We start from the raw sequence: 27,108 nt of genomic DNA, 5'->3' as shown, positions 1-27,108 counted from the left end.
GAGACTCTTGAGAGTCCCATGGACTGCAAGAAGATCAAACCTTTCCATTCTCAAAGAAATCAGCCCTGAGTGCTCACTAGAAGGACAGATTCTGAAGCTGAGGCTCCAGTACTTTGGCCACCTCATGAGAAGAGAAGACTCCCTGGAAAAGACCCTGGCGTTGGGGAAGATGGAGGGCACAAGGAGAAGGGAGCAAGCGAGGATGAGATGGTTGGACAGTGTTCTCGAAGCTACTAGCATGAGTTTGGCCAAACTGTGGGAGGCAGTGAAGGATAGGCGTGCCTGGCGTGCTCTGGTCTCTGGGGTCACAAAGAGTCACAACTGAACAACAAGTGCTCACCCACACCATACATTTAAAGGCCACCCTTTAAGGCACTCTTGGGGGGGGGCGCAACTCCCTCCACCCCCAAGAATCCTAGGAATCACAGTTTGTTAAGGGTGCTGTTGGACTGTAGCTCTGTGTGCTGGAAACAGCAGTTCCCAAGATTCCTTGAGTGAAGTCGTGTGTTTTAAATGTTTCAATATTTTGACTCTTGCCATAGTCCTAAACATCTGGAGGGCACCTGGCTGGCAGAGGCTGTAATGGAAATGTCTGAGCGTGAAAAGGGGAAGAACAACTTCTTCTAGCTTATTCGCCGTCTTCTTTTTCATCCTCCTCTTTTTCTTTTTCTTTTTTTCTGTTTCTCATCTTCCTCTTCTCTTTGTGACAAATTTGTGTCTAATGAGACCTCAGTAGTAATCCAAGTGAAAGTTTAAGAGAAAATCTAATTCCAAGGTGTTATTCGTTTCCTGGAAATTCAGTTACTTCAAATGCATGCTGTGAGGTGCTGGAAGTGCCTGAAAGACGTCTGCTTTCTTTCTCTTCAGCAGACACTGCAGGCAACTCCTCTATTATTGCTAATTATGGCAGGGCCTTGGTGAAGCAGCTGGCCTCAGGTGGCACATGGTAAAATGCAAATAGCAGGCAACATATCATTCATTTATTTAATTATTATGCATCAGTGTACACACAAATGATTAGGGACACAATTCTTCGCCAGGCATCAAAACATCTTGGCCCATCTCTGATTATCCTCAACAAGCCACAGCAGTTGACTTAGATGACTCCAAACTTAGCTGGCTCTTAACTGGAGGATTTGTCCATTTCAGCTCTCTTGGTTTCTCCTTATTCTAATCTTAAATTCTACATTTTCTACATTTCTGCAGCAATTTTTTTTTTGGGGGGGGGGGCATCCTCGTGAAAATTCTTTAGCATTTCGCTGTAAATTTCTCCTAATAAACACAATTTTGTATGGATCTACACACCGGAGGGAGGGGAGGACTCTATAAATAAGTCAGAAATTAAATCATTATAACAGGAGAAAAAATGCTATGGGATATCACAATTTTTATTTTTTTTTGCTCTCCAGCGCCATCTTGTGCTGCATATTTACAACACTTTTTCTTTACTACAGTGGTACCTCAAGTTATGAACTTAATTTGTTCCGGAGGTCCGTTCTTAACCTGAAACTGTTCTTAACCAGAGGCGTGCTTTCGATAATGGGGCCTCTTGCTGCCATTTACCTTCCCGCCGGAGCGGTACCTATTTATCTACTTGCACTTTGACGTGCTTTCGAACTGCTAGGTTGGCAGGAGCTGGAACTGAGCAACGGGAGCTCACCCCGCTGCAGGGATTCGAACTGCCGACCTTCTGATTGGCAAGCCCTAGGCTCAGTGGTTTAGACCACGGTGCCACCCGCTGTGGTAGGATGTTCCTAATTTCATTGGAGAACTACTGGAGGGTATGGAGTTATGCGACCTCCGATCCAAGGAGATAAGTAACTATACAACCTTTAGAAGACATTTGAAGGTAGCCCTGTATAAGGATTTTTTTAAAAAAAAAGTTTAATGTTTTATTATGTTTTTATATATGTTGGAAGCCTCCCAGAGTGGCTGGGGCAACCCAGTCAGATAGGTGGAGTATACTATAATAATAATAATAATAATAATAATAATAATAATAATAATAATAATTGTTATTGTTATTATTATTATTATTATTGAATAGTATGTCCCTATTTTCATCAGAGAAATGTTGGAGGGTATGCTACAGTTTCAAATTCTAAATGTAAAGTTTCCGATCAAAGAAACTTAATTTAAAGTTTGGAATTACTTTGAATCAAATGCATTTCATATCTGCTCCCTCCCCCAACCTTCAGTAACAGGAAAAATACAATCAGGCCTTATTGATTTTTCCACTAAAAGCTATTACTTTCTAGGCAAGTGGGAAACACACACACTAAACACATAATGGGGTCTGGACTAGCCAATTGTTACCCATTCTTATTTTGCTAGCTGGGGACTCCTGAAAATGTAACTCTTGTGACACAGGCCAGGGATTTACCTAGGCAAATGCTCCCCAGATGCATCGAAGCGCTAGGCTGGCGGAACTGTGTAAAATGTTTTATTCGAATGTTCTCCTTGAATTTTTGGGAATATTTTAACAGTTCCCATTTGTGGATGCTTTAGAAGAATGAAGAAGCAGAGGAGGGACAGTGGGGACTTTGCAAGACAGTGTAAATGATCCATTTTGGTACGGGGCTCTATTAAAAAGATCTAGGGTTCTGCTTAATCAAAGTACATTCTGAGCATTGAACCACATGATTTGGAAGCAAGTCTTAAAGACTAAAAGTTTCAGAAGTGCAGCATGAGTGAGCTACTTTAGCTCAATGTAGGGCCCCTGTTCCAAGCAGAAAATGCATGAATGTGACTTTGCAAAGCCAGTTATTTCACAGGGAATGTTTCTGTGAGGTGAGAAATCTGTCATTCTTCCATACTCCCTCATTCTTAAATAAATCCAGAAGTATTTTAATATTTAGAAGACATTCCTGGGGAGAATCAGTGAAGCCATTTCATGCACTCAGGGGCAGAGCAAAGGGGGTGTGGTGGGGGTGGGCCACCCCGGGTGCCACCCTGGGGGAGGGTGACACTTGGAGCAAGCCCCGCGACTCCCAAGCCTACAGCAAGCAACGGCCATGACAGCCCGTCCAGGCCACCGGCAAAGCGGCAAAGCTCTCCCCCTTTCCCCAGGCTCGCTGTAGGCTTGGGAGGTGGGGGTGCCGTTGCCCCACTGCCCAGAAAAAGCCTCGCCCCATGGCTCACTCACTCACCCACTCGGCACTTTGCTTTCTTCCCGCTCAGGCTGTGGGAGGAGGTGAGGGGCGAGCCAGGGAGGGGCCTCAGTGGCCCAAGAGAAGTGTCCCCTCCCGCCCCTCCCTCCACCCGCAGCCTGAGCAAGAAGGAAGCAAAGCACCAAGCAGGTGAGTGAGCAAGCTGCGGAGCGAGGCTTTTTACTGGGCGGCGGGGCAACGGCGCCTCCCAAGCCACCCAGTAATAAGTCTCGCTCTGCAGCTTGCTCACAGTTTGTTGGTGGCACTGCTCCAGCGCCGTACGGACGGTGCCAGGTCCTCTGCTCGCTGCTGCAGCCGCATGTAGAGGATCCTCCGTTCGCTGCTGAAGCTGTGAGCAGAGGATCCCAGCACCGTCTGTACGGTGCTGGAGCGGCGGTGCCGGCAACCCGCTAGGTAGCATGTATGCGCGCTACATAGCAATGCCCCGCCCCCGAGTGCATGTCATGTTTGCCGCTCCAGGTGTCCGAGTGGCTTCCTACACCTCTGCATGCACTGGAGTTTCTACCTAGAAATAACTATATTGTGTGGAGTGCTCAACTGGGATATGGGAGACCCAGGTTTAAATCTGTACTCTGCCATGAAGCTACAACATGCCGCTACATATACTCACATCAGTAAGAAACTGAGTTTGGTAAGGGCTTCATTTTTCAGCTTGCGGCAGTATCTTAGAGTGAGGCACATAGTCTGCTTGAATCAGTTGGGGTGAGGGGGCCAACCGGCGTTGCCCCCATGCAGATGAAGAAGAAAGGCTGGCCATTGTGACCTCATGTTGACCCTGCCTGCCAGAAGAGTGACAGGACCATGTCCCCTACAACTGATTCTGCCCACCTAAAGGAGGAGAGGCCCCATGTGCCCCTCCCACAGTTAGTATGGTGGAGTGATTAGAATAACGGACCAGGATTTGGGAAACCAAGGACGAAATACTCACTTGGCCGTGAGGATCACCTTGGGCCCATCACAGTCTCTCATCCTAATCTACCTCACAGGGATAAACAGGAAGTGGGAGAGCCCGAGCTTTATATGTCACCTGGAACTCCTCGAAGGAAAGGTAACATCTAAATGTAATAATATGAATATAAATAACAGTGATAGTAATAGTAATGTTACACACCGCTCCAGTCTTTGAGTGGCGAGAGACTCCAGGGTAGGCATCCCCAAACTCGGCCCTCCAGATGTTTTGGGACTACAATTCCCACCATCCCTAGCTAACAGGACTAGGTGTCAGGGATGATGGGAATTGTAGTCCCAAAACATCTGGAGGGCCGAGTTTGGGGGTGCCTGCTCCAGGGGTTCCAAGCACAGGAACAAAATCCTAGGAGCCGAGGTCCCTTCCCCCCCCTAAAATATTTGAGGGTGCCAGGGCCCCCCAAAGTTGAGGGGAATTCTCATTCAAATGGTGTTTGTGTGCCATGACATGTGATCGATTATGCATGCCCCCCTCCAATATTTCATTCAAGTTGGCACCCTTGGTTCTAAGTACAGTGGTACCTCGGGTTAAGTACTTACTTGGTAATTTGTTCGGAGGTCCGTTCTTAACCTGAAGCGTACTTAACCTGAAGCACCACTTTAGCAAATGGGACCTCCTGCTGCCGCTGCGCCGCCACAGCATGATTTCTGTTCTTAAGTGGAGTTCTTAACCTGAAGCGTACTTAACCACTGTACTTTTCCAGGATTCAGTTTTCTTTGAGTGAAGGTCAGCTGGAAACTGTGGTGTCTTTAGACAATATGGTTTTATTTACACATATAGCATAGGATGGGAAGGGAGCTTATGACATTAATGCCCCGCGAGGTCTTGTTGCTCAATTTGCAACATCTTGAGATGCAGCACAGAGCATGTCTCTTGTCTCCTTCCAGCTTCCAGCTCTCATGCACCATTCTGGCTATTCTTCTCCTACATAGCAGCTAGCAGCTCCATGAAGGAATGGAGGGGAGAACTTATTCCCTTTCCTAGAAAGCACCATCACTAATCTCATTCTTTGAGATGCTGATGAACAGTTAACTGGCCAGATAAAGCCTTACTTTGACAAAGGGACTAGACTGAAGGTACTGGTTGGAAGGTGTAGGAGGAGACTCAGGGTTCCGTCCAGACGGACCCCCCCCCTCCCCCAACTCATAATGTAACAGCAGCAACAGCAACAGCAACAACACTGGTGCAAACAGAATAGCTACAGTCTATGACAAAAATTCAACTTGGACAAGAGCACAGAAATCTGTGTATGATGCAGAATGGTTGGGTAATGGCTTCTGCTCCTTTTCTATTAATTTTCATTTCTCAGCAGCGGTTATAGGAAATCACAGGCAGCTCGTTCCTCTTGTTCTCTTATTTATCAACTCCAAATGTATCATGTTTAGTGTGCGCATATAAACAAGAAAGTCATACAAATCACATGCATCACACTTACTATATAACAAGGTTGGCTGGCTGCCTGGAATTATGAAAACACCAGGCCTTAAATTTAATAAGGAAATAGGACCAAACACATACTCCATATCCAAGTGATCCCGAAGACGTTTTGGCAGTCACACTGGGGAGAACATTCCATTCGGTACAAAAATGTTGAAAAAGTCAAGACTGTGAAATGTAAAACTTAGGTAAACACGCTGGAAATTGGTCTTACACTAGATACAGTTTCATTGACATGGCTACCCTAAACATTATTTCTAACAGTAAAAACGAGACGCATGAAATTAGCTGTGAAACCATTTCACTAGAAGTCAAGTATATGCAAGGCTTGGGATGAAAAAAGAAAAGATTTTCTGCATGTGTGGCCATATAAAAAGCTAATTAATCACAGATGTACTGAGAGACAAGTTACAACGTTCAGAGTAACTGAACAACATTGAGCACCTTCTGTTCCCAAAAACATCTAATTCTATTGAACTGAGAATAAAGGTCACAAAAAGGCACCGTTCAACATGGTTAAGGACATTCTGGATTCTGAACTCAGAAGAATAATTCAAATATTTAGAACTGACCTTCTTTTTAGTGTTCAAAGCAATGCACCTACATTATCTCCAAAATGGATGCTGCCCTAAGGGTTACATTTAGCATCTCATTTTAGTTGTGACTTGTGCAGATGTGATGTAACTCAGAGAAGTCCTTCTCCCAATAGACAGGTGGTAGGATGAATGGAGAGCTAGACAAATATCTCCAGCCAGATTCAGTCAATTGCCCCAAGTTCTGTAGACCTACCTTGTTTCATCAATGTATACAGCCTCCAGGACAGATGCAGCATATTCAATATTCTTCTTCAAATCAACCACATTAACGTCACCTTTCTCCAGCTGCTTCACCAAACATCTTAATCTGTAAAAAACAAACAAAACACAAAAAACTGGGATTATTCAAGGCAAAACTAGTTGTCCTTTCCAAAACAGTATATTCCTTCAACCTCTGTGGAAGGTGGTTTCTGACAATGGGTGTTATTCAACTAAGTTTTACACCCATTAAACTTATTGAACTTTAGTGATGAGTGGTTCAGACATCTAGTGCTAATATCAAGCAATGCTCCAAGTGCCTCTGCAGTCATCGATCTGACAGCTTGATACAGGGGGACCACAACCAAGAAGCTTGACCCCAAAGGGAAAAGAAATGTGAGGTCTCCAGATATTTATATGATGTATGGGAAACACACTGGGGCAGCAGAGAAGTGGTGTGTGCCAAATTGGAAGCAGGTGGGGAAAAAATAATGAACATAGCTTAGGTCCATTAATTTCAGTGGGTCTATTGTGAGTAAAACGTAGTTCCATACTACCTCATATACCAAAATCCTAGAAATAAAACTGGAAGGGACCCTAAGGATCATCTAGTAGCCCGACCCCCTGCAATGCCAGAATATGCAGTTGTCCCATATGGGGAATTGAACTTGCAACCTTGGCATTATCAGCAGCTTGCTCTAACAAACTGAGCTATCCAGGCTGACAGAATGCAGAATGCAGGCCCCAAGTATACTCCATTGTACACCTGGAGCTCCACCACATGTATGAAGACTTCATTCATTTCAATGTAAATGCACACAGACTATATCCAAAAGAATGGGAACTCCACCTGTGCCTTGGAAGACATCATTAGACTTGTAGATGTCAAATTTGGGTTTGTTTTTTTAGACTTCAATTCTTACCCTTTAAGAATTATTATTTTTTTGTTGATCCTCGCCACAAGTCAAACTCCACCACATGGGATATATAAATTCATGTGCACTTGCAATTTATTTTGCACTAGTGAAAAACACTTGGAACCTTTTTGTATTTGCTCCATAAATTATCATAAATAAATTAAGTATGCCATCAATTTTTGAAGGGTTGCCCCCCCCCAACCCCTGCTGCTGCTGTCAGTGTCTGGCAACTCTATTTACCTGGTAGAATTCAAAGGCTTAGGATGCAGTCAATATGAAATTAAAATAAAGCAGCACGTTTTCAGGCTATTTGTGATCATTAGTTTTTGCCCCTCCAAGTAGCTAGATAAAAACAACGCATGCACTTGAGCAGGAAGAGGGAATTTATGGCCTTCCCAATGTTGTTTGACCACAACTATTGTCAATCTCAGCCAGCACTGCCAGCAGCAAATTTCCCACCCTGCTTTTGAGGAATAATCATGTGTCATGGGGTGGGCAGGGCAGGATACCTTGCGACTGAACTAGTGGAAACAGAAAGAACATATGCTCGGATCATAAATCACACAGACAAAAGTGTGAAAGTGATGTTGCATTTATACAGGAGAAAAATATCACCATGCAAACAGTAATACAAATTAAAGTTCACATTAAACACTGGCAAGACCCACCAACCATAGTTTCCTTTTACTAAACCAGGTTTTCTAAACTTGGGTCTCCACCTGTTTTTGGACTACAACTCCCATCATTCCTAGCTAGCAGGACAAGTGGTGAGGGATGATGGGAATCATAGTCCAAAAACAGCTGGAGACCAAAGTTCGGGGAACCCTGTACTAAACTGTTTATGCTAACCTCTAGAACTGACGTGATTCCTAAACCCATAAAGGTTTCTCTTCCTCATTTCCCACTCTCCCAAACTAAAATGCAGTCCAGAATTTTTGCTTTAAATCACAACGGGGCGAGGGAGGAATGATTTTCAGAGTAAAAAAAGAAAGAGAAAAGGGCCAGTATCACTTTTAATATGATTTTGTTAATACTCATAAGACTACATCTGCGATCACGCTCAGCTTCCAGTCTTGTACAAGCTCTGGGCTAAAGAGATACATTTTAAATGAGATTCAGCTTTAGTGGCCATTTAATTTCCTTTGAGAAAATTAGTTTTACACATTTCTTCCTCCTGTGTGAAGAATTAAGCTGTGCTGGTGTACTCCCCTAGGCATAGTTCAGAGCCTACCTGTAAAAGGATAATTAATTGAAAATAATGAGGCCCCAAGGTACATCCTCTAGGATTTCGTTAGACCTGTGCTCAATATTTGATCAAGCTCGATTACACTTAATAAATCCAATACGAAAAAGCTATGCAAACCTTTCCCAACTTCTGCTGAACATTTGAAGTGCCACAGCACTGAGGTGCCCCAGTGTCATTTTCTGCATGTTGATTAGTGCAAAGGCCAAAGGCTGGTACTTCAAGAGCAACTGCCCTCTTGAACGCTGCTTGCAAAACAACATCGATCCATTCTGGCCCTTCGCATTTACTTAAAGACAGAGAGTGGCAAATGGAGGTTGCCATAAGGGGGTTATACCAGGCATAGGCAAACTCGGCCTTCCAGATGCTTTGGGACTACAATTCCCATCATCCCTGACCACTGGTCCTGTTAGCTAGGGATGATGGGAGTTGTAGTCCCCAAACATCTGGAGGGCCGAGTTTGCCTATGCCTGGGTTATACGCTTTCGAACACCTAAGGAATATTGCAGCAATAATAAGATCAGCCCGGTCCTATTCCATGCCCTCTGATATTCCACACATGAAAAGAGGAACATTTCTCACTCTTCTACAACTGACCCTCCTTGACACCCCCCCCCCATTGTTGTGCCCCACCCTGCGACCATGGGAGCCCGGGTCTGTGACCCTGGCACCGAAATTTGTGGGTGCCAAGCACCTACATGGGGAATTTTGTGGGTTCTTGGGCACCCAGGACTCAGAGAAATTGGCACCTATGACACATGCCCTCCACTGTCCTGATAAAACCCCTTAATCCCAATTTCGTTTTATTCTTTGGAAGATTTACAAATCGGGTTCTCACTTGGGAGAGCACGTGTTGCGGTGGGGGCAAGCAAGACACCTCCCTGGTAGCTGAGCGGGTTTGGTTACCTGGCCACAGCTCTTATAGGTTCCTGCAAGTTGCTGAGGAAAATTGAATGTAGCAATGTTGTGATAGATAGCCCAGCGTCCTTTATATTGCCCTGCATGCAGGGAGATCCTCCTCTTGGCTGTGTGCTTCGGATCATCGACCCTCCCTCCCTTTATTTTAGGCCTCTGCACTTGACCTTGCAACTGCCTGTCATGGGGTCGTCTGCTTTTGTGGCAGGGGCCCAGTAGGAATTTTGTCCATTTGGCTGATTGGCGGTTGCCATTTGGTTTTCACCTACTGCAGTAGCAACTAGTCACAACTTGTAAGGTTGGCGGTTAGGCATTGGTTATTGTGTTGGTTACTGGAAGGGTGGTGCCCACCTCCAGAATGATGATGGTGTGCAGGGAATTCTGTTAAAGGAATCCAGGGGCTCGACATGCTTTTGTCCGAACCCCTGGTAAGGAGACAGGGCCACGCAAGAGCCCCTGGGACCCCTGGAGAGAGGGAGGGCTCTGCTCCCTGCCTCCTTAAAGCTCCCCAGGTGGCATTCTCCCGACACTGACCAAAAGTCAGCTCTGTCCCAGCAGACAGCTAGTCTGAACCAATGCCTATGCAACCACTCACATAATTTGTATTTTAATAAAGTTGTGGCCTAAATTATTGCCAAAAACCCAAACAAAAATTATGTCTCTAGTGTGATTTTTTTTGGGGGGGGGTGACTTGGGGACCTCAACACACAAAAAGAAAAACACACAGCAATAAATAAATTTTAGAAAGGGGCAAGACTAGATACAAGCACAAGACTCCTTGTGCTCCACTCTGCTCCCCCTTTCATCCCACCCAGGGCAGCCCTTCCTTCTGTCTGCACTGTGGCGGCGGCAGCCTCGCCTCACCTGGTACAGCAGCCGCTATGAAGCTGCCCAAGGGAAGAGACTGGCAGCAGCAGCCACACAGAGGCCATGGAGCCTGACAACAGCAGCACTGGCATAGAAAATAGGGACATCGCAGGATCAAATCAGAAGCTGGGGTGGCTTTCATAATTCCAGGGTGGTCCCTGGAAAATCGGAAGACTTGGAGGGTATGCTATTCATCGGCCAGTGACAAAGCAGTTGCATGGAGATTGCTTCCTGCTTCCCTGCCTGAAAGAAAACTCTGCTCCAACTCCCAGTTGGTTGCAGAAGCCAGGGGAGAACACACACACACACACACACACACACCAGAGGAGGAAGGTCTTCTCGGTAGATTTTGTATTGTTTTAAGGTGCTCTTTGGGTCATTGGATCAAATGGTGGGTTGCAAATCTTTTAAGCAGGCATCCCTCTGTGGCTGAGCAGCTTTTGTGGTCAAAGGTGATTCAGGTATGTAGCAAAAGCCCACATCAAAGTTTTTAATATACGTCTTGGAATTTATGGACTGGGCCAGTTCCCACATTCCTGTACACTTGATACCCGATTGCTCAACTCTGGGTGACGTGTAATGCTTTGCGCTGCAATCGGTCCGTGCATGCAAAACACCGACTGCTAGCACTGCAGTCCTCACAGAGAGGAAAGTTTGTTTCAACCCACTGGAGCAGCTGGGCAGTTTTAGATTCTGCTTTTGATGATCTTCTGAGGTCTCATTGGAAGTATTACTTCAATTACTTCAACATGTGATAAACCAGCCCAGCCGGGCTCTGTTCATTCTGCCAAGTGGTGCCCTGGATGCCCATTGCAAATTCTTGCCCAGCTGTATAGTCAACCAGATTCCAAGGACTCGTAGCGAAACTGGTACAAGATGAGCATTTCATCTCCATCCTTCTTTTAGGACCACACTGGTTTTTGCTGTGTAGATCCATTTACGAGAACACAGTTTTACAATTCTGCCTCTGAAATGCCTTTTCAGTCTTGAGTAGCAGTAGTACATACCACCCATTTCTAGCCCCAGGTAAATTTGGCTGTTGTTTTTAGTTTGGACAAAGCTGTGTTTTGGAAAGTTTTTTTTTTAAAAAAAAAAATTGCATGCTCTTTAAAAAAAAAATTAGTAATTTAACTGATCTATGCAGTAGCAGACCAAGTTATTACCCTTGATTTAGCCTGTGATGGAATCTTCAGGGAAGTTTAAAAAAAAAAATCTGCTCAGAAAATGCAGCTGACTTTTCTTAATGCTGATCTTACCTGTGATAAGGTATGTTCACAGTCCACTATGTGTGTGGTGCTTCTTTGGTTCCTTTGAGATTTCAGGTTTCATTTGTGTAATGGATGTCCTGACAAAGTTATTTATGAGCTGCTTATTTCATTATATCTGCATCTATCACACCAAGGTAAATTGTACACAAACAGCTTTCACTTGCATATGGCTGGAAGACACAAATTATCTTTCTTTGTATGTGTGTTTTCAATAGCTTGAGCGGGTGGCTTGCACACACACACAGAGAGAGAGAGACATTGAAGATTTTACCAGTGAAAAATACCTCTTGGACAAAAATACCAAACCTTTATGAAATCCATTATGCATTCTCAACAAGAGTAGAGCTACGATAAATACTTTGAGCATTGCATGTATGAAAATACATTTCATAAATTACTAATCAGGACGCAAAACTAGCCAATTTCAATCTGATTTGTCATCTAATGGTTGAATCCAGCTCAGGCACCCTCACGCATTGTGCTTTGCATATTTCGTCCATCTAGAGGTGGAGGCGGTAATAGCAGTGAGTGAGCAAGCAGGAAAGGTGGGAGATTGGCAAAAAATTACCTCTCTCCCTCCTCTAAGGATGTCTCATCCCCACTTTTGCAATATGAGTGGGGTTCTAAGGTTTTAAACCATCTTGACTATTGAGCTCATGCATTAGATCATAATGTTGCCAAGTGAGAGCAACCAATCAGATAACTGGACGAGATGATGTCAAGAGCGAAATTTATTCCCAAGGTTACCGTGGATGTTAAAATAGAAACCACACAGAGACAAATGATTACTTAAGATTTTGAGTATGCCTAAGAGATGATGTCCCAGTAGTAATGTACGGAAGTGAGAGCTGGACCATCAAGAAGGCCAATTGCCGAAGAATTGATGCTTTTGAATTATGGTGCTGGAGGAGACTCTTGAGAGTCCCATGGACTACAAGAAGATCAAACCTATTCATTCTCAAAGAAATCAGCCCTGAGTGCTCACTAGAAGGACAGATCCTGAAATTGAGGCTCCAGTACTTTGGCCACCTCACGAGAAGAGAAGACTCCCTAGAAAAGACCCTGATGTTGGGAAAGATGGAGGGCACAAGGAGAAGGGGGCGACAGAGGATGAGATGGTTGGACAGTGTTCTCGAAGCTACTAACATGAGTTTGGCCAAACTACGAGAGGCAGTGAAGGATAGGCGTGCCTGGCGTGCTCTGGTCCATGGGGTCACGAAGAGTCGGACACGACTGAACGACTGAACAACAACAAGAGATGAGATGTGAAGATGAAGGTGGGAGGAATTAGGCAGGGAGGAACAGGGGACTCATCTTGTCCTGCCAGGTCTTGAAAAATTTGGATAGGTGGAGAAGCATTCAGCTATGGAACTCATGGAGTTCTAAGAATTAGAAGGGACCACGAGAGTTACCTAGTCCAACCCTCTGCAATACAAGAAACTTTTGCCCCATTTGGGGCTCGAACCCTTGACCCTGAGATTAAGAGTCTCGTGCTCTACTGACTGGGCTATCTCAGGATGGAAGCTATAGAGTCCCAGTTCTGAGGCTGTGGTGCAAGATGACTGTTCCACTTCGAAAAAGGGACCATAATACCTATTTTGTCATGTGACAAAGGTATTTGAGAGTAGAAGCAGTAAAGGAGTCTAGAAATGTTGTGAAATGCTGAAAAGCTGCAGAATCATTGAGCACGCTGAATCACTATGACTCATCTTGAGGATGACTCATTCTCTCTGTATAAGTATTATATCTGCTTGCAGACTGAGTGTCTCAGTCTCTGTGTCTCTCTCAGTCTGTGCCTGTGTGTAAGGTGTAGCCTGTGCTCTGTGAAGCCTGTGCTCAATGGAGACTCTGTGTGACTTAATAACTCTGTGTATGCTCTGAAGCTAGTTTAATCTTCTGTTCACTATGCTGTTATTTGAAAATGAGTTTATTTTAACTCAGTAAAGCTGAGGCTCCAATACTTTGGCCACCTCATGAGAAGAGAAGAGTCCCTGGAAAAGACCCTGATGTTGGGAAAGATTAAGAGCACAACGAGAAGGGGATGACAGATGACGAGATGGTTGGACAGTGTTCTCGAAGCTACCAGTACATTTCCGAGCACAATTCAAAGTGTTGGTGCTGACCTTTAAAGCCCTAAGCGGCCTCAGCCCAGTATAACAAAAGGAGTGTCTCCACCCTCATGATTCTGCCCAGATACTGAGGTCCAATGCCAAGGGCCTTCTGGCAGTTCCCTCGCTGCGAGAAGCCAAGTTACAGGGAACCAGGCAGAGGGCCTTCTCGGTAGTGGCACCCTCCCTATGGAATGCCTTCCCACCAGATGTCAAAGAGAAAAACAACTACCAGACTTTTAGAAGACGTCTGAAAGCAGCCCCGTTTAGGGAAGCTTTTAATGTTTAATAGATTATTGTATTTTAACATTCTGTTGGAAGCCGCCCAGAGTAGCTGGGGAAACCCAGCCAGATGGGCAGGGTATAAATAATAATAATAATAATAATAATAATAATAATAATAATAAGTCTGACCAAACTGCGGGAGGAGTGGACGACAGGAGTGCCTGGCGTGCTCTGGTCCATGGGGTCATGAAGAGTCGGACACGACTAAACAACTAAACAACAACAACAATAACAGCTTTTATTTTTTTACTGAAGAAGATTCTGCATTATTAATTTACGCTGTGCGTCATATATATCCAATGATACATGATAAAGTAGAGCTGGACACAATCTGGATGCACAGTGTAGTGCTGAAAAGAAAAGAAACCAAACCCAGAGCAGTTAAGAATAGGTCAAAAAAATAACAGAAGGGCAAAAGATGTATGGTTAAATAAGTGGGCATTGGTGGCGTTTTCCATTTCCTGAGCTAATAAATGTAGCTGACATATCAGCAAGAACAGCATGTGGAGCCCGTTAAGGCCAGTCCATGGGGAGCATCTGTGTGCTGAGTATCACCAAGAACATCCTTAAGGTTTCGTAATGATTCCTCTTATCAGCACAGCTAATTAAGCTGGCAGAAATGTTTCTTCAGTTCAGGGGGTCAGCAGCTCACTGTTACAGAAAAGAAAACTCACCCGCAACATTTAAAAAGGAAGAGCTGTCAGATTTGGAGGCCAGACATCTGAGGAAACCGTACATATGCGTGTTTTTGAGAGCCTTGCTCCCTTTGTACTGTGGTGTTGACAGTGGTTGACACCTCTGTTAACTCTCATTTGTGGGAAATACACAAAGAAAGAAATGACACTTGTCCCAATGGACACGCAGGAAGAATGCTGGGCAATTTCCACGAATCTTTCAGCACGTGGCACCCACTTCAGGCATGGTTGCCATGTGCTAAGGTGGTCATGTGCGCAAAGAAGCCTTCTGATACAATTACAATGGAGGAGGGACCATTTTGGTGGGTGGGATGTAGTGGATGAGGTAAGAAATACCCCTCCACTCCCCAGCTATGATGCTGCCATACACACTTGAAAGTACACACCATCACAGCTGGGGCATGTGATCTTTCTGGGTATTGCAGCCAGGAAGGAGAGGTTAAGCCTCCAGGAAAATTGTCCTCCCAGATAAGACTTGTAGAAAGTGAAAATGCTTTTTATAAAGCTAATGTCTCATGGCCAGTGGTGTAGCGTGGGTTGGCAGCGCCCGGGGCTATGCACAGGGGTGGGAGGAAGGGGAAACCGACCAAGTAGGCATGCACATTCAACTGCCTAACGGCATCCACATCACCCAGGAGATCACAGCAGCACAGATAAGAAAAAAAGAGTCGAATGGGAAGAATTATGGGGGAAAGACTTAAATTTTTTCTGCATGCTATCTGATTAAAGAAAACTTTATGAAAATGACTTACAGGTGGTACCTGACCCCATCCAAATTAGCTAAAATAAATAAAAATTATAGCAACAAGTGTTGGAGATGCAAACAAAATGAAGGAACCTTATTCCACATTTGGTGGACTTGTCCCCAAATTAAAAAAAAAATTGGGACATGATTTATGAGGAATTTAAAAAAAATGCTAAAATATACATTCTTAAAGAAACCTGAAGCTTTTTTATTAGGCATTTTAATGATAAGCATTCAAATGAAAATAAAAGAGTGTTTCTTTATGCAACAACAGCAGCCAGAATGTTAATAGCAAAATACTGGAAAAATGAGTTAACACCAACAAAAGACGAATGACAATTAAAGTTGTGTGAGTACCTTGAACTAGCCAAAATGACGGAATTAATAAGAAATCACTCAGGCAACAGGGTTAAAAAAGAATGGGATTGCTTTAAAAATTATCTGACAAAATATGGCTCCAACAACAACACTTGGCTGTGCCTAGACTAACTTCACGGATATAAGGGAATTTTCTTTTTTTAATAATGGAATACAGATTATTTAAATGTAAGAGAAATATGGAAACGGCAAAGAGATAGAGGGAAATCAATTAACATATAAGGGACTCAAACCAGTTTAGTGGAATAGAAAGAATGAGGCAGTAAAGAAAAAGAAAAGAAAAGATGGAATATGAAGGTAATGTCTTTCTAGGAATTTTGGGTATAGAATATTCAAACTATGGTTTGCACTCCTGGAATAATTTTGTGTATTTGACAATATCTTTTTCTTTTTCTCTTCTTTTTCTTTTCATGTTTTCTTTTATGTATCGTTTTTCTTTTTGGTATATGTGGGTGAAAGGATTGATTTATTTTCTGGTTTTTTGTAAATTTTAAAAATGCAATAAATATTATTTAAAAAGGAAAAAAGAGTCGTTCTGTTGTCTGGGGATATCACTTCCTGGTTCACATGGAGTGGCCCAGATGTGTGCGTGAGCACATGTGGATGTGCTATTGTGGTTTCTCCCATTTGCAAATGTGCCCACGATTCCCAAGAGGTGGGTGGCTCCCACTGTAGAGCAACTATTTTAAATGGACCGTCACCGAGGATCAAGTCTCATAAGCCTCAGAAACCTCTTCCAAACAAAACTGCCGTTTGTTCTGAAAACATCTATTAAAACTTGGCTTGCACAACTTGTGACTCATCACACCTACTGCAGCCCATCAGGGATGTGGGGTCGTGCTCCACCTACTCTCCCACCCAGCCCCACGTCTCAGAACTGAAAAAAGGGGGCGGGGAAAGGTTGAGGCTCTGGCAGGACACAAATGTATTACAGAGTTGTCCTCAGCACGTTGGGCTACAAATGATGCAGGATAATTCCAAATTACTCACCTGACATTCCCTACACACACACACCCTTTGAAGCTACGTTGTGCTTTCATAACCCTCACATCTGCGTCAATATTCTTTGTTTAGACGTTTCTGATTGGAAATGGCCATTTGGATTACCTAAAGCAGCAACATACTGACCAGTACTATTTACATTTGGGGGGGGTGTTCCCCCCACCCGATTTAAAGAGATCTAGCACATCGAGTCTGGTGCTGAGATCTTAAGAAACATAGCCCATGTGATTGCATAGGCAAAATGAAAACAAACTCTGCTATTTTTGCTTCTGCTGAAAAAATAAACCTATGCTGCCAATACTCGTGATAAACCAGTATACAGTAAGCAGCACAAAAACGGTGCACAGAAATCTATGCAACAGGAAAATTTTAAAGTTCTTTAGCCAGGCTCCTGTAGATATTGATGAAGCCGTTTTTGTGCTGCTTACTGTATACTGGTTTATCACGAGTATTGGCAGCATAGGTTTATTTTTTGCTTCTGCAGCAAATGTTTCTGCAGCGCTGATGGGCTGCTTAGCACATGCAAAGCAAGGGACCCACTTGGCTGAACAGTAAAGCTTAGATTATTCATATTTACTAAGACATTTTTCAGCTTTTACAGCTATCCTGCTGTCTCTGGCGTGTTCAAATAATAATAAAAAAGCTCATAGTAAAAAATAATAATGTTGGTTTTTTTTACTGGTCAGTTCAATTCAAAACGTAAAATTCAGTATCCACGTTTCATTCCTGCCAACTGATTCCTTCTTAGCCTTCCCCTTACATTTGCAAGGTTATTAAGTTTCACTGACAGTACTGAACCTCTTTGGTCACTGATCCCTTTCCAATGCAACTCTTTAAAGCCAGGAACCTGAGGCCCTCCAGAAGTTGTTGGGCTCGCAGTCCCAGACCTGCTTTAAAGTTACAAGAAGCCTGCCAGGTGCAAAAGTCTAGAATCTGGAGTCTTGATGAAGCAACTCTGTATCCCTAGGCCCCTTCACCCCTAATCTCCAGCCCTCTCTTGCTTCTTGATGACAGTGAGAGCTGTTCGGCAGTGGAATTTGCTACCAAGGTGTGTGGTGGAGTCTCCTTCTTTGGAGGTCTGTCAGGAGGTCTGCCATCTGTCAGGAATGCTTTGATGGTGTTTCCTGCTTGGCAGGGGGTTGGACTGGATGGCCCTTGTGGTCTCTTCCAACTCTATGATTCTAGTGCATTGTAATTTCTGCATAGTACTTCCTCTCTGCAATGTCTGCATTGCCTGTTCTTTCTCAAGTTCGTGCTTTTCAACCCATGGCCTGCTTTGGTCTCCATCCTTTAGCCACCTTCCCTGTCAGTCTCCCTAGTATTCCTGTCCCTCCCTGGCCTCTGCCTAAACAGTATGACCTCACCCACCCACCCCTGAGCTGAAGTTCTGTGGAGGTTTCTTCAGAGCCCTCTCTCTTGGCTTTTCCCTAGCTTCCTCTGCCTTTCTCAACTGCCTTTTCAATCTAGGCTTCCTCAAAGTTCACATTTCTCAACCTCTGCCGATTCTACAAACGTTCTTCAGTAATAATAATAATAATAATAATAATAATAATAATAATAATAATTTATTTGTACCCCGCCCACCCGGCTGGGTTTCCCCAGCCACTCTGGGCGGCTTCCAACAGATATTAGGATACATTAAAATGTCACAGATTAAAAAGTTCCCTGAACAGGGCTGCCTTCAGATGTCTTCTGAATAATAATAATAATAATAATAATAATAATATTTATTATTTGTACCCCGCCCATCTGGCTGGATTTCCCCAGCCACTCTGGGCGGCTTCCAACAGAAATCAAATACAAAAATATCAAACATTAAAAACTTCCCTAAAAAGGGCTGCCTTCAGGTTTTTTCTGAATGTCAGGTAGTTGTTTATTTCCCTGACCTGTGATGGGAGGGCGTTCCACAGGGCGGGCGCCACTACCGAGAAGGCCCTCTGCCTGGTTCCCTGTAGTTTTGCTTCTCGCAGTGAGGGAACCGACAGAAGGCCCTCGGCGCTGGATCTCAGTTTCCGGGCTGAATGATGGGGCTGGAGATGCTCCTTCAGGTATACAGGACCGAGGCCGTTTAGGGCTTTAAAGGTCAGCACCAACACTTTGAATTGTGCTTGGAAACGTACTGGGAGCCAATGTAGATCTCTCAGGACCGGTGTTATGTGGTCCCGGCGGCCCCTCCCAGTCACCAGTCTAGCTGCCGCATTCTGGATTAATTGCAGTTTCCGGGTCACCTTCAAAGGTAGCCCCACGTAGAGCGCATTGCAGTAGTCCAAGCGGGAGATAACCAGAGCATGCACCACTCTGAGAAGACAGTCCGCGGGCAGGTAGGGTCTCAGCCTGCGTACCAGGTGGAGCTGGTAGACAGCTGCCCTGGATACAGAATTAACCTGCGCTTCCATGGACAGCTGTGAGTCCAAAATGACTCCCAGGCTGCGCACCTGGTCCTTCAGGGGCACAGTTACCCCATTCAGGACCAGGGAATCCTCCACACCTGCCCTCCTCCTGTCCCCCAAAAACAGTACTTCTGTCTTGTCAGGATTCAACCTCAATCTGTTAGCCGCCATCCATCCTCCAACCGCCTCCAGGCACTCACACAGGACCTTCACGGCCTTCACTGGTTCTGATTTGAAAGAGAGGTAGAGCTGGGTATCATCTGCATACTGATGAACACCCAGCCCAAACCCCCTGATGATCTCTCCCAGCGGCTTCATATAGATATTAAAAAGCATGGGGGAGAGGACAGAACCCTGAGGCACCCCACAAGTGAGAGCCCAGGGGTCTGAACACTCATCCCCCACCACCACTTTCTGAACACGGCCCAGGAGGAAGGAGCGGAACCACTGTATAACAGTGCCTCCAGCTCCCAACCCCTCTAGCCGGTCTAGAAGGATGTTATGGTCGATGGTGTCAAAGGCCGCTGAGAGATCCAGCAGAACTAGGAAACAGCTCTCACCTTTGTCCCTAGCCCGCCGGAGATCATCGACCAGCGCGACCAAGGCGGTTTCAGTCCCATGGTGAGGCCTGAATCCTGATTGGAAGGGATCCAAATGGTCCGCTTCTTCCAGGCGTGCCTGGAGTTGTTCAGCAACCACTCGCTCAATCACCTTGCCCAAGAATGGTAGATTTGAGACTGGGTGATAGTTGGCCATATTGGCCGGGTCTAAAGATGTTTTTTTTAAGAAGCGGTTTAATGACCGCCTCTTTCAGCGGGGCTGGGAAGGCTCCCTCACAGAGGGAAGCATTCACCACCCCGCGCAGCCCATCGCCCAGCCCCTCCCGGCTAGCTTTTATAAGCCAGGATGGGCAAGGATCAAGGAGACAGGTGGTTGGTTTCACTCGTCCAAGCAGCCTGTCCACATCCTCGGAGGTAACAGACTGAAATTGATCAGGTAACAGACTGAAATTGATCAGGTAGTTGTTTATCTCTTTGTCATGAGGTGGGAGGGCGTTCCACAGGGCGGGTGCCACTACCGAGAAGGCCCTCTGCCTGGTTCCCTGTAGTCACCTTTAGTTTGACTGACCCACCGAAATATTCGTATCCCACCTTTCTTGCAAGAGCATGTTGAAAAGCTCACAATGAAGAGCCTCAAATACAGGACTAAAGCGGGGGGGGGGGCAAAAAGCAGCAATAAGCATACCCAGTCTGCAGAAAAACCAAGACCCTTGGGGTGCCCAAACGCCCTCTGAATTAAATTGGCAGCAAAGGGACCAAATGCAGGATGTCTCAGAGCCACTTTAGAAAAGGCCCCATCTCAGACGATTTCACGCCAAAAGTACTTCTATCTTGTCTGAATCAATCTTCCAATGAATCATCCACATCCACCCCTCAGCTCCCCTACTTTCTGACCTGTTCCCAGTCAGACAATCCCACACAGCAACTACTGTGCCTAGCCTTTGTGAGGCTTTAATCCCAGTCAAACTGACGTTTCCTTCTCTAATAGAAGCTGGACTGCAAATATTCCACGAGCTATGTTCTCTAAGCAGTTGGAATGTTCAGGAATCCATTTGTTGCCAGAGGCTGCACTGGGTTGCACAAGGGAAACACAACGTAAACTATAAAAATTAAAAGCATCTGAAATGAATCGGAAAAAGAACTGGCTTCTTTAAGAAATTGAGGTTTTTCAGCCCTAAGGCACATTCCCACATACAGTAAAGAGAAAATATGAGCACAGTGTTCCGTTATGGCAAAGGATTCCATCAGCAATACATAAGAGTCATAATTATTCGGACGCACAGAACACCATTACATGGGTGTAAGAGACCCCTCTTCCTCAAACGACCCCGTTAAAGTTGTCCCATAATTATTTCCAATTACTAATTCCTGTTTTTTAAAAGACTTGCATTACATCTGGAAGGCAGTCTGACTTTTAAAGACATTTGCAAGAAAGAAAATGCAGATCTAGAGAGACAATAGATAGCAATAAGGCCTTCCTGTGTGACTTTGCGATCCATATTTGATTCACCAGCCTAGGCTACCTTTAACAAACCACTTCCCCCCTTTTCTACCTGCTGCTTCTCTCTCCACATCTCAAAAAGCAAGGTCAAGTCACACCGTACATTTGAAGCCCACAACTTCTCCCAAAGAATCCTGGGAACTGTAACTTACTCCTCAGAGCTATAACATCCAAGCACACTTAATAAACTATGGTTCCCAGCATTCGGGGGGGGGGGATATGTGCTTTAAATGAGCTTTAAATGCATGGTGCGGGTGTGATCTGAGACTTGCAGCAACTGTGCCCACTTCATTGAGAAAGAGGCTGTTCCCATTGGGGGCGTAGGAAGGGGGGCAGTGGGGGCGGACCGCCCGGGTGCCCTCACTGAGGGGGTGACATTCAGCACACCACCCGTCCGCAACTCACAAGCCTACCCCAAGCTGTCGGGCTGGGGGGGGGGAGCTGCGCTGCTTTGCCGGTGGCATTCCCCCCCTTCCCCCTTCATTTTGACAACTTGGGAGTCGCGGGCAGGCGGCGCGCCGAATGTCCACCATGGGCGGCTCACTCCGCCCCTGGCTGCAGGGTGTGTGCACAGTTCCAGGCACCTGAGCGGCTATCCCACGCCTGGGAGGGCACCCTCCACGCCATACCCCCCTCGGAGGCCCGCCCTGGGCAGCGGGGCCATATGCTCCGCCGCTGGTCGCCATATGTTCCTGCAGAAACTCACCTGAATGAGAAAGTAATCGTCTGAGTTTCCCTGCTTCTGCCTGAGAGGGAGATACATGCTGCCACAGGCAGTGGATGGATTCAGTGGGGAAAGAGGCTGACCAGTGTTGCCCCTACCCACCCGCCGCCCCCAATGCTGATGCAGCTGCAAAAGAATGGCTGGCCATTGTGACACCATACTGATGCTGTCTGCCTGAAGATTGACAGGCGCATAAGCCTCAAACGGATAATGGCCAACTTAAAGGAGAAATTGGCAACTGTGCCTTCCTTCCCACAGATGCTGACCACCTGCCAGAAAGAAAGAAAAACACCCTGTGCCCTTATTTACTACGAAAAAGTTGCTGCTTTCAACCCACAACAGTTAGGGGTGTCTATGACTTGCAGTTATTTCTATTGATCATAGTTTAGTAATTATTTATTGTATTTGTTAAGAGTGTGTTGTTGTTCAGTCGTTCAGTCGTGTCCGACTCTTCGTGACCCCATGGACCAGAGCACGCCAGGCACGCCTATCCTTCACTGCCTCTCGCAGTTTGGCCAAACTCATGTTAGTAGCTTCAAGAACACTGTCCAACCATCTCATCCTCTGTCGTCCCCTTCTCCTTGTGCCCTCCATCTTTCCCAACATCAGGGTCTTTTCTAGGGATTCTTCTCTTCTCATGAGGTGGCCAAAGTACTGGAGCCTCAACTTCAGGATCTGTCCTTCTAGTGAGTACTCAGGGCTGATTTCTTTGAGAATGGATAGGTTTGATCTTCTTGCAGTCCACGGGACTCTCAAGAGTCTCCTCCAGCACCATAATTCAAAAGCATAAATTCTACGGCGATCAGCCTTCTTTATGGTCCAGCTCTCACTTCCGTACATTACTACTGGGAAAACCATAGCTTTAACTATACGGACTTTTGTCGGCAAGGTGATGTCTTTGCTTTTTAAGATGCTGTCTAGGTTTGTCATTGCTTTTCTCCCAAGAAGCAGGCGTCTTCTGATTTCGTGACTGCTGTCACCATCTGCAGTGATCATGGAACCCAAGAAAGTGAAATCTCTCACTGCCTCCATTTCTTCCCCTTCTATTTGCCAGGAGGTGATGGGACCAGTGGCCATGATCTTAGTTTTTTTGATGTTGAGCTTCAGACCATATGTTAAGAGTGAATTTCTGCTTAATTATTATTTGCAGTTGTTTTGAGAGTTAATTTTATTGTGTACCGTTATATTCTGACATTATTTTATTTGATAGAAGTCGTCACGTTTTAAAGTGACATTTTATTATGACTTTTTGTATTGGTTGGGATTATTTTAAGGCGCGCGTTCTTTGTTGTATGTTTCGTTGCTGTAAATCGCCTTGTATAGTAATATAGAGAGGCAATAATCAAATTAAAAGTGAAGTGAAATCTCTCTCTCTCTCTCTCTCTCTCTCTCTCTCTCTCTCTGTCTCCACCCATCAAATGCAAGTTTTCCCTCTACTCAGCCAGGTACAATCATACACCACCAAAGCATCTGAGGACATGAGATGGCTTCTTTCTTTCTCTCTCATCAGTTGGCTGCCAGGAATAAAACAGTACAAACCTAAATACAATATATACATCTATTATAGCAGTAGTGAAAAACTTTTAAATGGTTCCAAATTATACTCCTCTTTCATGCAGTTAATAAAAGGGGACCAGAATTTTTCAAATCATTCTCTCCTTTGCCTGCCTTCTCTTAATCATACCATTTCAGTGAGTTTTGACACTCTAGCAACATTGTCTATTTCACAGAAGTATTCTTCTTCCATTGGAATTACTTCAGCATGCCATTTAGCCCCAACCAATATTTCTTCAGCACTTCATCAGAAAATCTTCTTTAAAATTTCAGCTCGGATGTAGTTCAATGTGTGTCTAGATCACAACTCAACAAGGGAGTGGGTGGAGATGTATTAAAAAGGGAGTGGGTGGAGATGTATTTTTCCAAGGATACATAGTATAAGGTTACCAGATTTTTTTTCCCCCCAATGAATCCGGGGACACTTTTCAACTTAAATGGATTTTGTATGGGGACTGGTTTGTAAATCTGGGGACTGTCCCCGGGAAATGGGGACATCTGGTAACCTTAACATAGTAACCTTTTCACAAGATTGGGGGAAGTACATTTATGTTGTCTACAATATGTAACAGAGGATATGAGGATGAACGTACAGGGCCGGAGTGTGAAACCTGTGCCCCTCAGATGGACTCCAACTCCCATCATCCCCAGCCAGCATAGCACGGGTGAAGGATGATGGGAATTGTAGTCCAACAATATCGGGAAGACTACAGGTTCCACACACATGCCAAAGCTTCATTAAATAAGACATTGGACGGTAGAACTAGCAGGAAAGTAGAAGCCACAAAGGTGTGGAAATAGCATTTCCAAGGGCATACTGCATCCCTCTATGTATTTTGAGGTTTCCCCTCCCATAGCATATGAGATTGCTGCAGCAGAACTATGTAATGACTCCACTTTTAAGGGTATCAGAATGAACTGCATGTGAATATCCAACTTTTGTACCGAGTGCAGAAGCGACCATTTTAGTCCCCCGAAAGGTGTCTTTATAATGAAAGCTGCTCAATGCGCTTTAGTATAAAAGCTTTCAGTTTTTCATGTTGGGGAAAAAAGAGGTGCTTTCATGTAGGAATTGGATGCAATGCTGTGTTGGCCTTGCCCTGGAAGAAGAAAAAGCTCCGTCTTTCCGTATCCTTTCAAGCACAGAAAGGAAGAGAAAATTGAAAACATTGAGTTGTATCCCCAGGTGCTTCAAAAGCTAGACACAGGCCCATTCAGGGCTGCAGAGCTAGAGCCCAATTTATACCAGCAGAGAAGCTACTCCATTACATCTCTTTAATGCTTTCAACATACAACAATGTGGGATGGCAGAAAGTCTCAAATACTTGGAAGGGCAGGGGAGTAAGGAGAAATGATAGAAATCGTGAAGGTCAGATGTCGTTCTTTCTGCAGCGTTCATTGTTCGTTTGCAATCCTGCTTTGGGAGGCCGGTCAGGAATCGGATCACAGCACAGGAGAAGCACTCTCCTTTACCAACATAGATTTTTGCGCAGAATTCTCAGTGCAAACAACCCTGGCTGTATTTTAGCCAGCTTTACGATTGAAGAAAGCGAAGACTCCACTTGGCAAGAGGCAACAGCAATGTATATCACACACCACAAACCCTGTCCAAACCCACAGAGTACATTGTACTCCCTAGCTAACTGGTTGTACAGATGCGGTTCTGTAATAAATTCCCATTATAAGATTTCAAGTCAGTTTTCGCCAATCGCATAGAATTTCACTTGAAAGGAAGGGGTTAAAGTAATCAAGCTGTGAGCATGCACTAGTTTTATTATATAGCAATTCTTTATTGTAATCGATAAGTATAAACTGTTGAATTATTATTTGCTGTTGTTTAATTTTACTGTTTACTATTTTAATGGATTATTGAATACTGCTTTGTTGGAAGCCCCCTGGAATGGCTGGGGCAACCCAGATGGTTGGGGTATAAATAAAATAAAATAAAATAATAATAATAATAATAATAATAATAATAATAATTTAGCATCAATGTATTTTTCTTTTAATGTGTGTACAAATAAAGTGCCTTTTCTAGGAACTTATGTATGTTTATAAAATGAACCATTAATCATTTTAAAAATAAAAGGTTACCTCAGAAACTAGCTCATTTCTCCCCAGTGCTACATTAGCAATTGTGGTACTGGTGAAAACTAAATTACTTTCCAACCACCAAGGTCCATTGTGACCCTGCCTCTGTATCAATCCACAGTTCCACAAGCACTTTCCACCTTTCTCAATCCACAAGCACTTTCCCCCTTTAGGGTAACAGCCTCGACAGAATAAAACTGATTATATTGGTGTACACACCATTACATTTTCTAGGTAACTATAAGTCTGCAAATGGCAGAGAAGGGCTTGGATTCTCATCTTTTGCAAAAGCTTTAGACTGCAAAATGGCCTGTAGACCAGGCTTCCTCAACCTCAGCCCTCTAGATGTTTTTGGCCTACAACTCCCATGATCCCTAGCTAGCAGGACCAGTGGTCAGGGATGATGGGAACTGTAGTCTCAAAACATCTGGCGGGCCGAGGTTGAGGAAGCCTGCTGTAGACTATGAAAACCCTGTGAAAACTCTTCAGGATAAATGAACTATTCAGATCAGAATATTTCAAATGGATTGAATATACACCGAATGATCCCGAAAGGGATTCCTCTCCCACATCTTCTATGTGTGTACGTGTTTGGAATGAATTAACCTAGTGAAAGAATTATGACCTTTTTGAGAAGTCAGCACACACCAGTAATGCTGTGTTGCAAATCATGTACCATGGAAAAACTGTATATATAAAAAGTATTTGGGAAGTCATTTCCTGTCCCATTATTTGTGGTTTGGGGTCAAGCTTCAGGTGCATGGAAATTTCTTTCCAAGCAGTGTTTGTCATTTAAAGACAGAAGGCTGGAGAGCTGGAAGCTGCCTTTGCAGGAAGAACTGGATTTGCTTGCTGTCACTCTGGCACAACAAGTATAAATCTTAGCTCAGGGTGGATATGGGTGGGAGAGATGATATCTATTTTCATTTACTGGTTCTTCCTCAATTCACTGTAAATCCTTTCTGCTTGGGAAATGTTGTGTGGCATTCAAAGGGATGCTTATGACTGAACAGCTTCTTTTAAAATCAATTTGCTATACCCTCTTTCTAATTGGACGGCGGACGGCTACTGCACATAAATTCTGCAGAGGACAGATAGCAGAAATCGAGAAGGGCAGTGAGTAAAGATGGAGACAAGAGTAAAAGGAGATGAATTGACATAAATGCAGTCTCGTAATCTTGTTGTTTCACGCCTTATACAAAAAAGTCTCAAGGTGATTTATGACGACAGGAATGATACAAGTCAAATATCCATAAATTATATCTAAAATTGAAGAACACAAGTCACAGGAACAGACCAGGTAAAGGGTCCAGGTGCAAGGTCCTTAAATGCCCTGGAGGTGGACCTGAAGGAAGCCTACCTGCTCCATCAGGCCTGCCCCAAGGTCAGCCCTGCGTCCAAGCCAGCCTGCCATTGGCCCTCCTCACCAGCTCTGGTGGGTTCCCAGTGACCAGAAACCCCTCATCAGGTCCTGTGGGGGGCAGCCTCTTGTCCCCA

At 44.6% G+C, this 27,108-nt stretch overlaps 1 protein-coding gene across 3 annotated transcripts in view; it reads right to left on the bottom strand.

The window, feature by feature from the left end:
• PDE1A (phosphodiesterase 1A) overlaps positions 1-27,108 on the bottom strand; it is a 145,733-nt gene that overhangs the window by 33,726 nt on the left and 84,899 nt on the right. For all 3 annotated transcript variants that reach the window (XM_033166956.1, XM_033166973.1, XM_033166965.1), the window contains exon 2: positions 6,364-6,477. In XM_033166956.1, coding sequence (XP_033022847.1) covers positions 6,364-6,477 — 114 coding nt within the window. The remainder of the gene's footprint in view (positions 1-6,363; positions 6,478-27,108) is intronic.

This window comes from Lacerta agilis, chromosome 1, assembly GCF_009819535.1.
Source record: "Lacerta agilis isolate rLacAgi1 chromosome 1, rLacAgi1.pri, whole genome shotgun sequence".
In the NCBI taxonomy this organism is placed as follows: domain Eukaryota; kingdom Metazoa; phylum Chordata; class Lepidosauria; order Squamata; family Lacertidae; genus Lacerta; species Lacerta agilis.
Note: the sequence above shows the minus strand (reverse complement) of the source record. Positions and strands in the feature narration are given on the sequence as shown.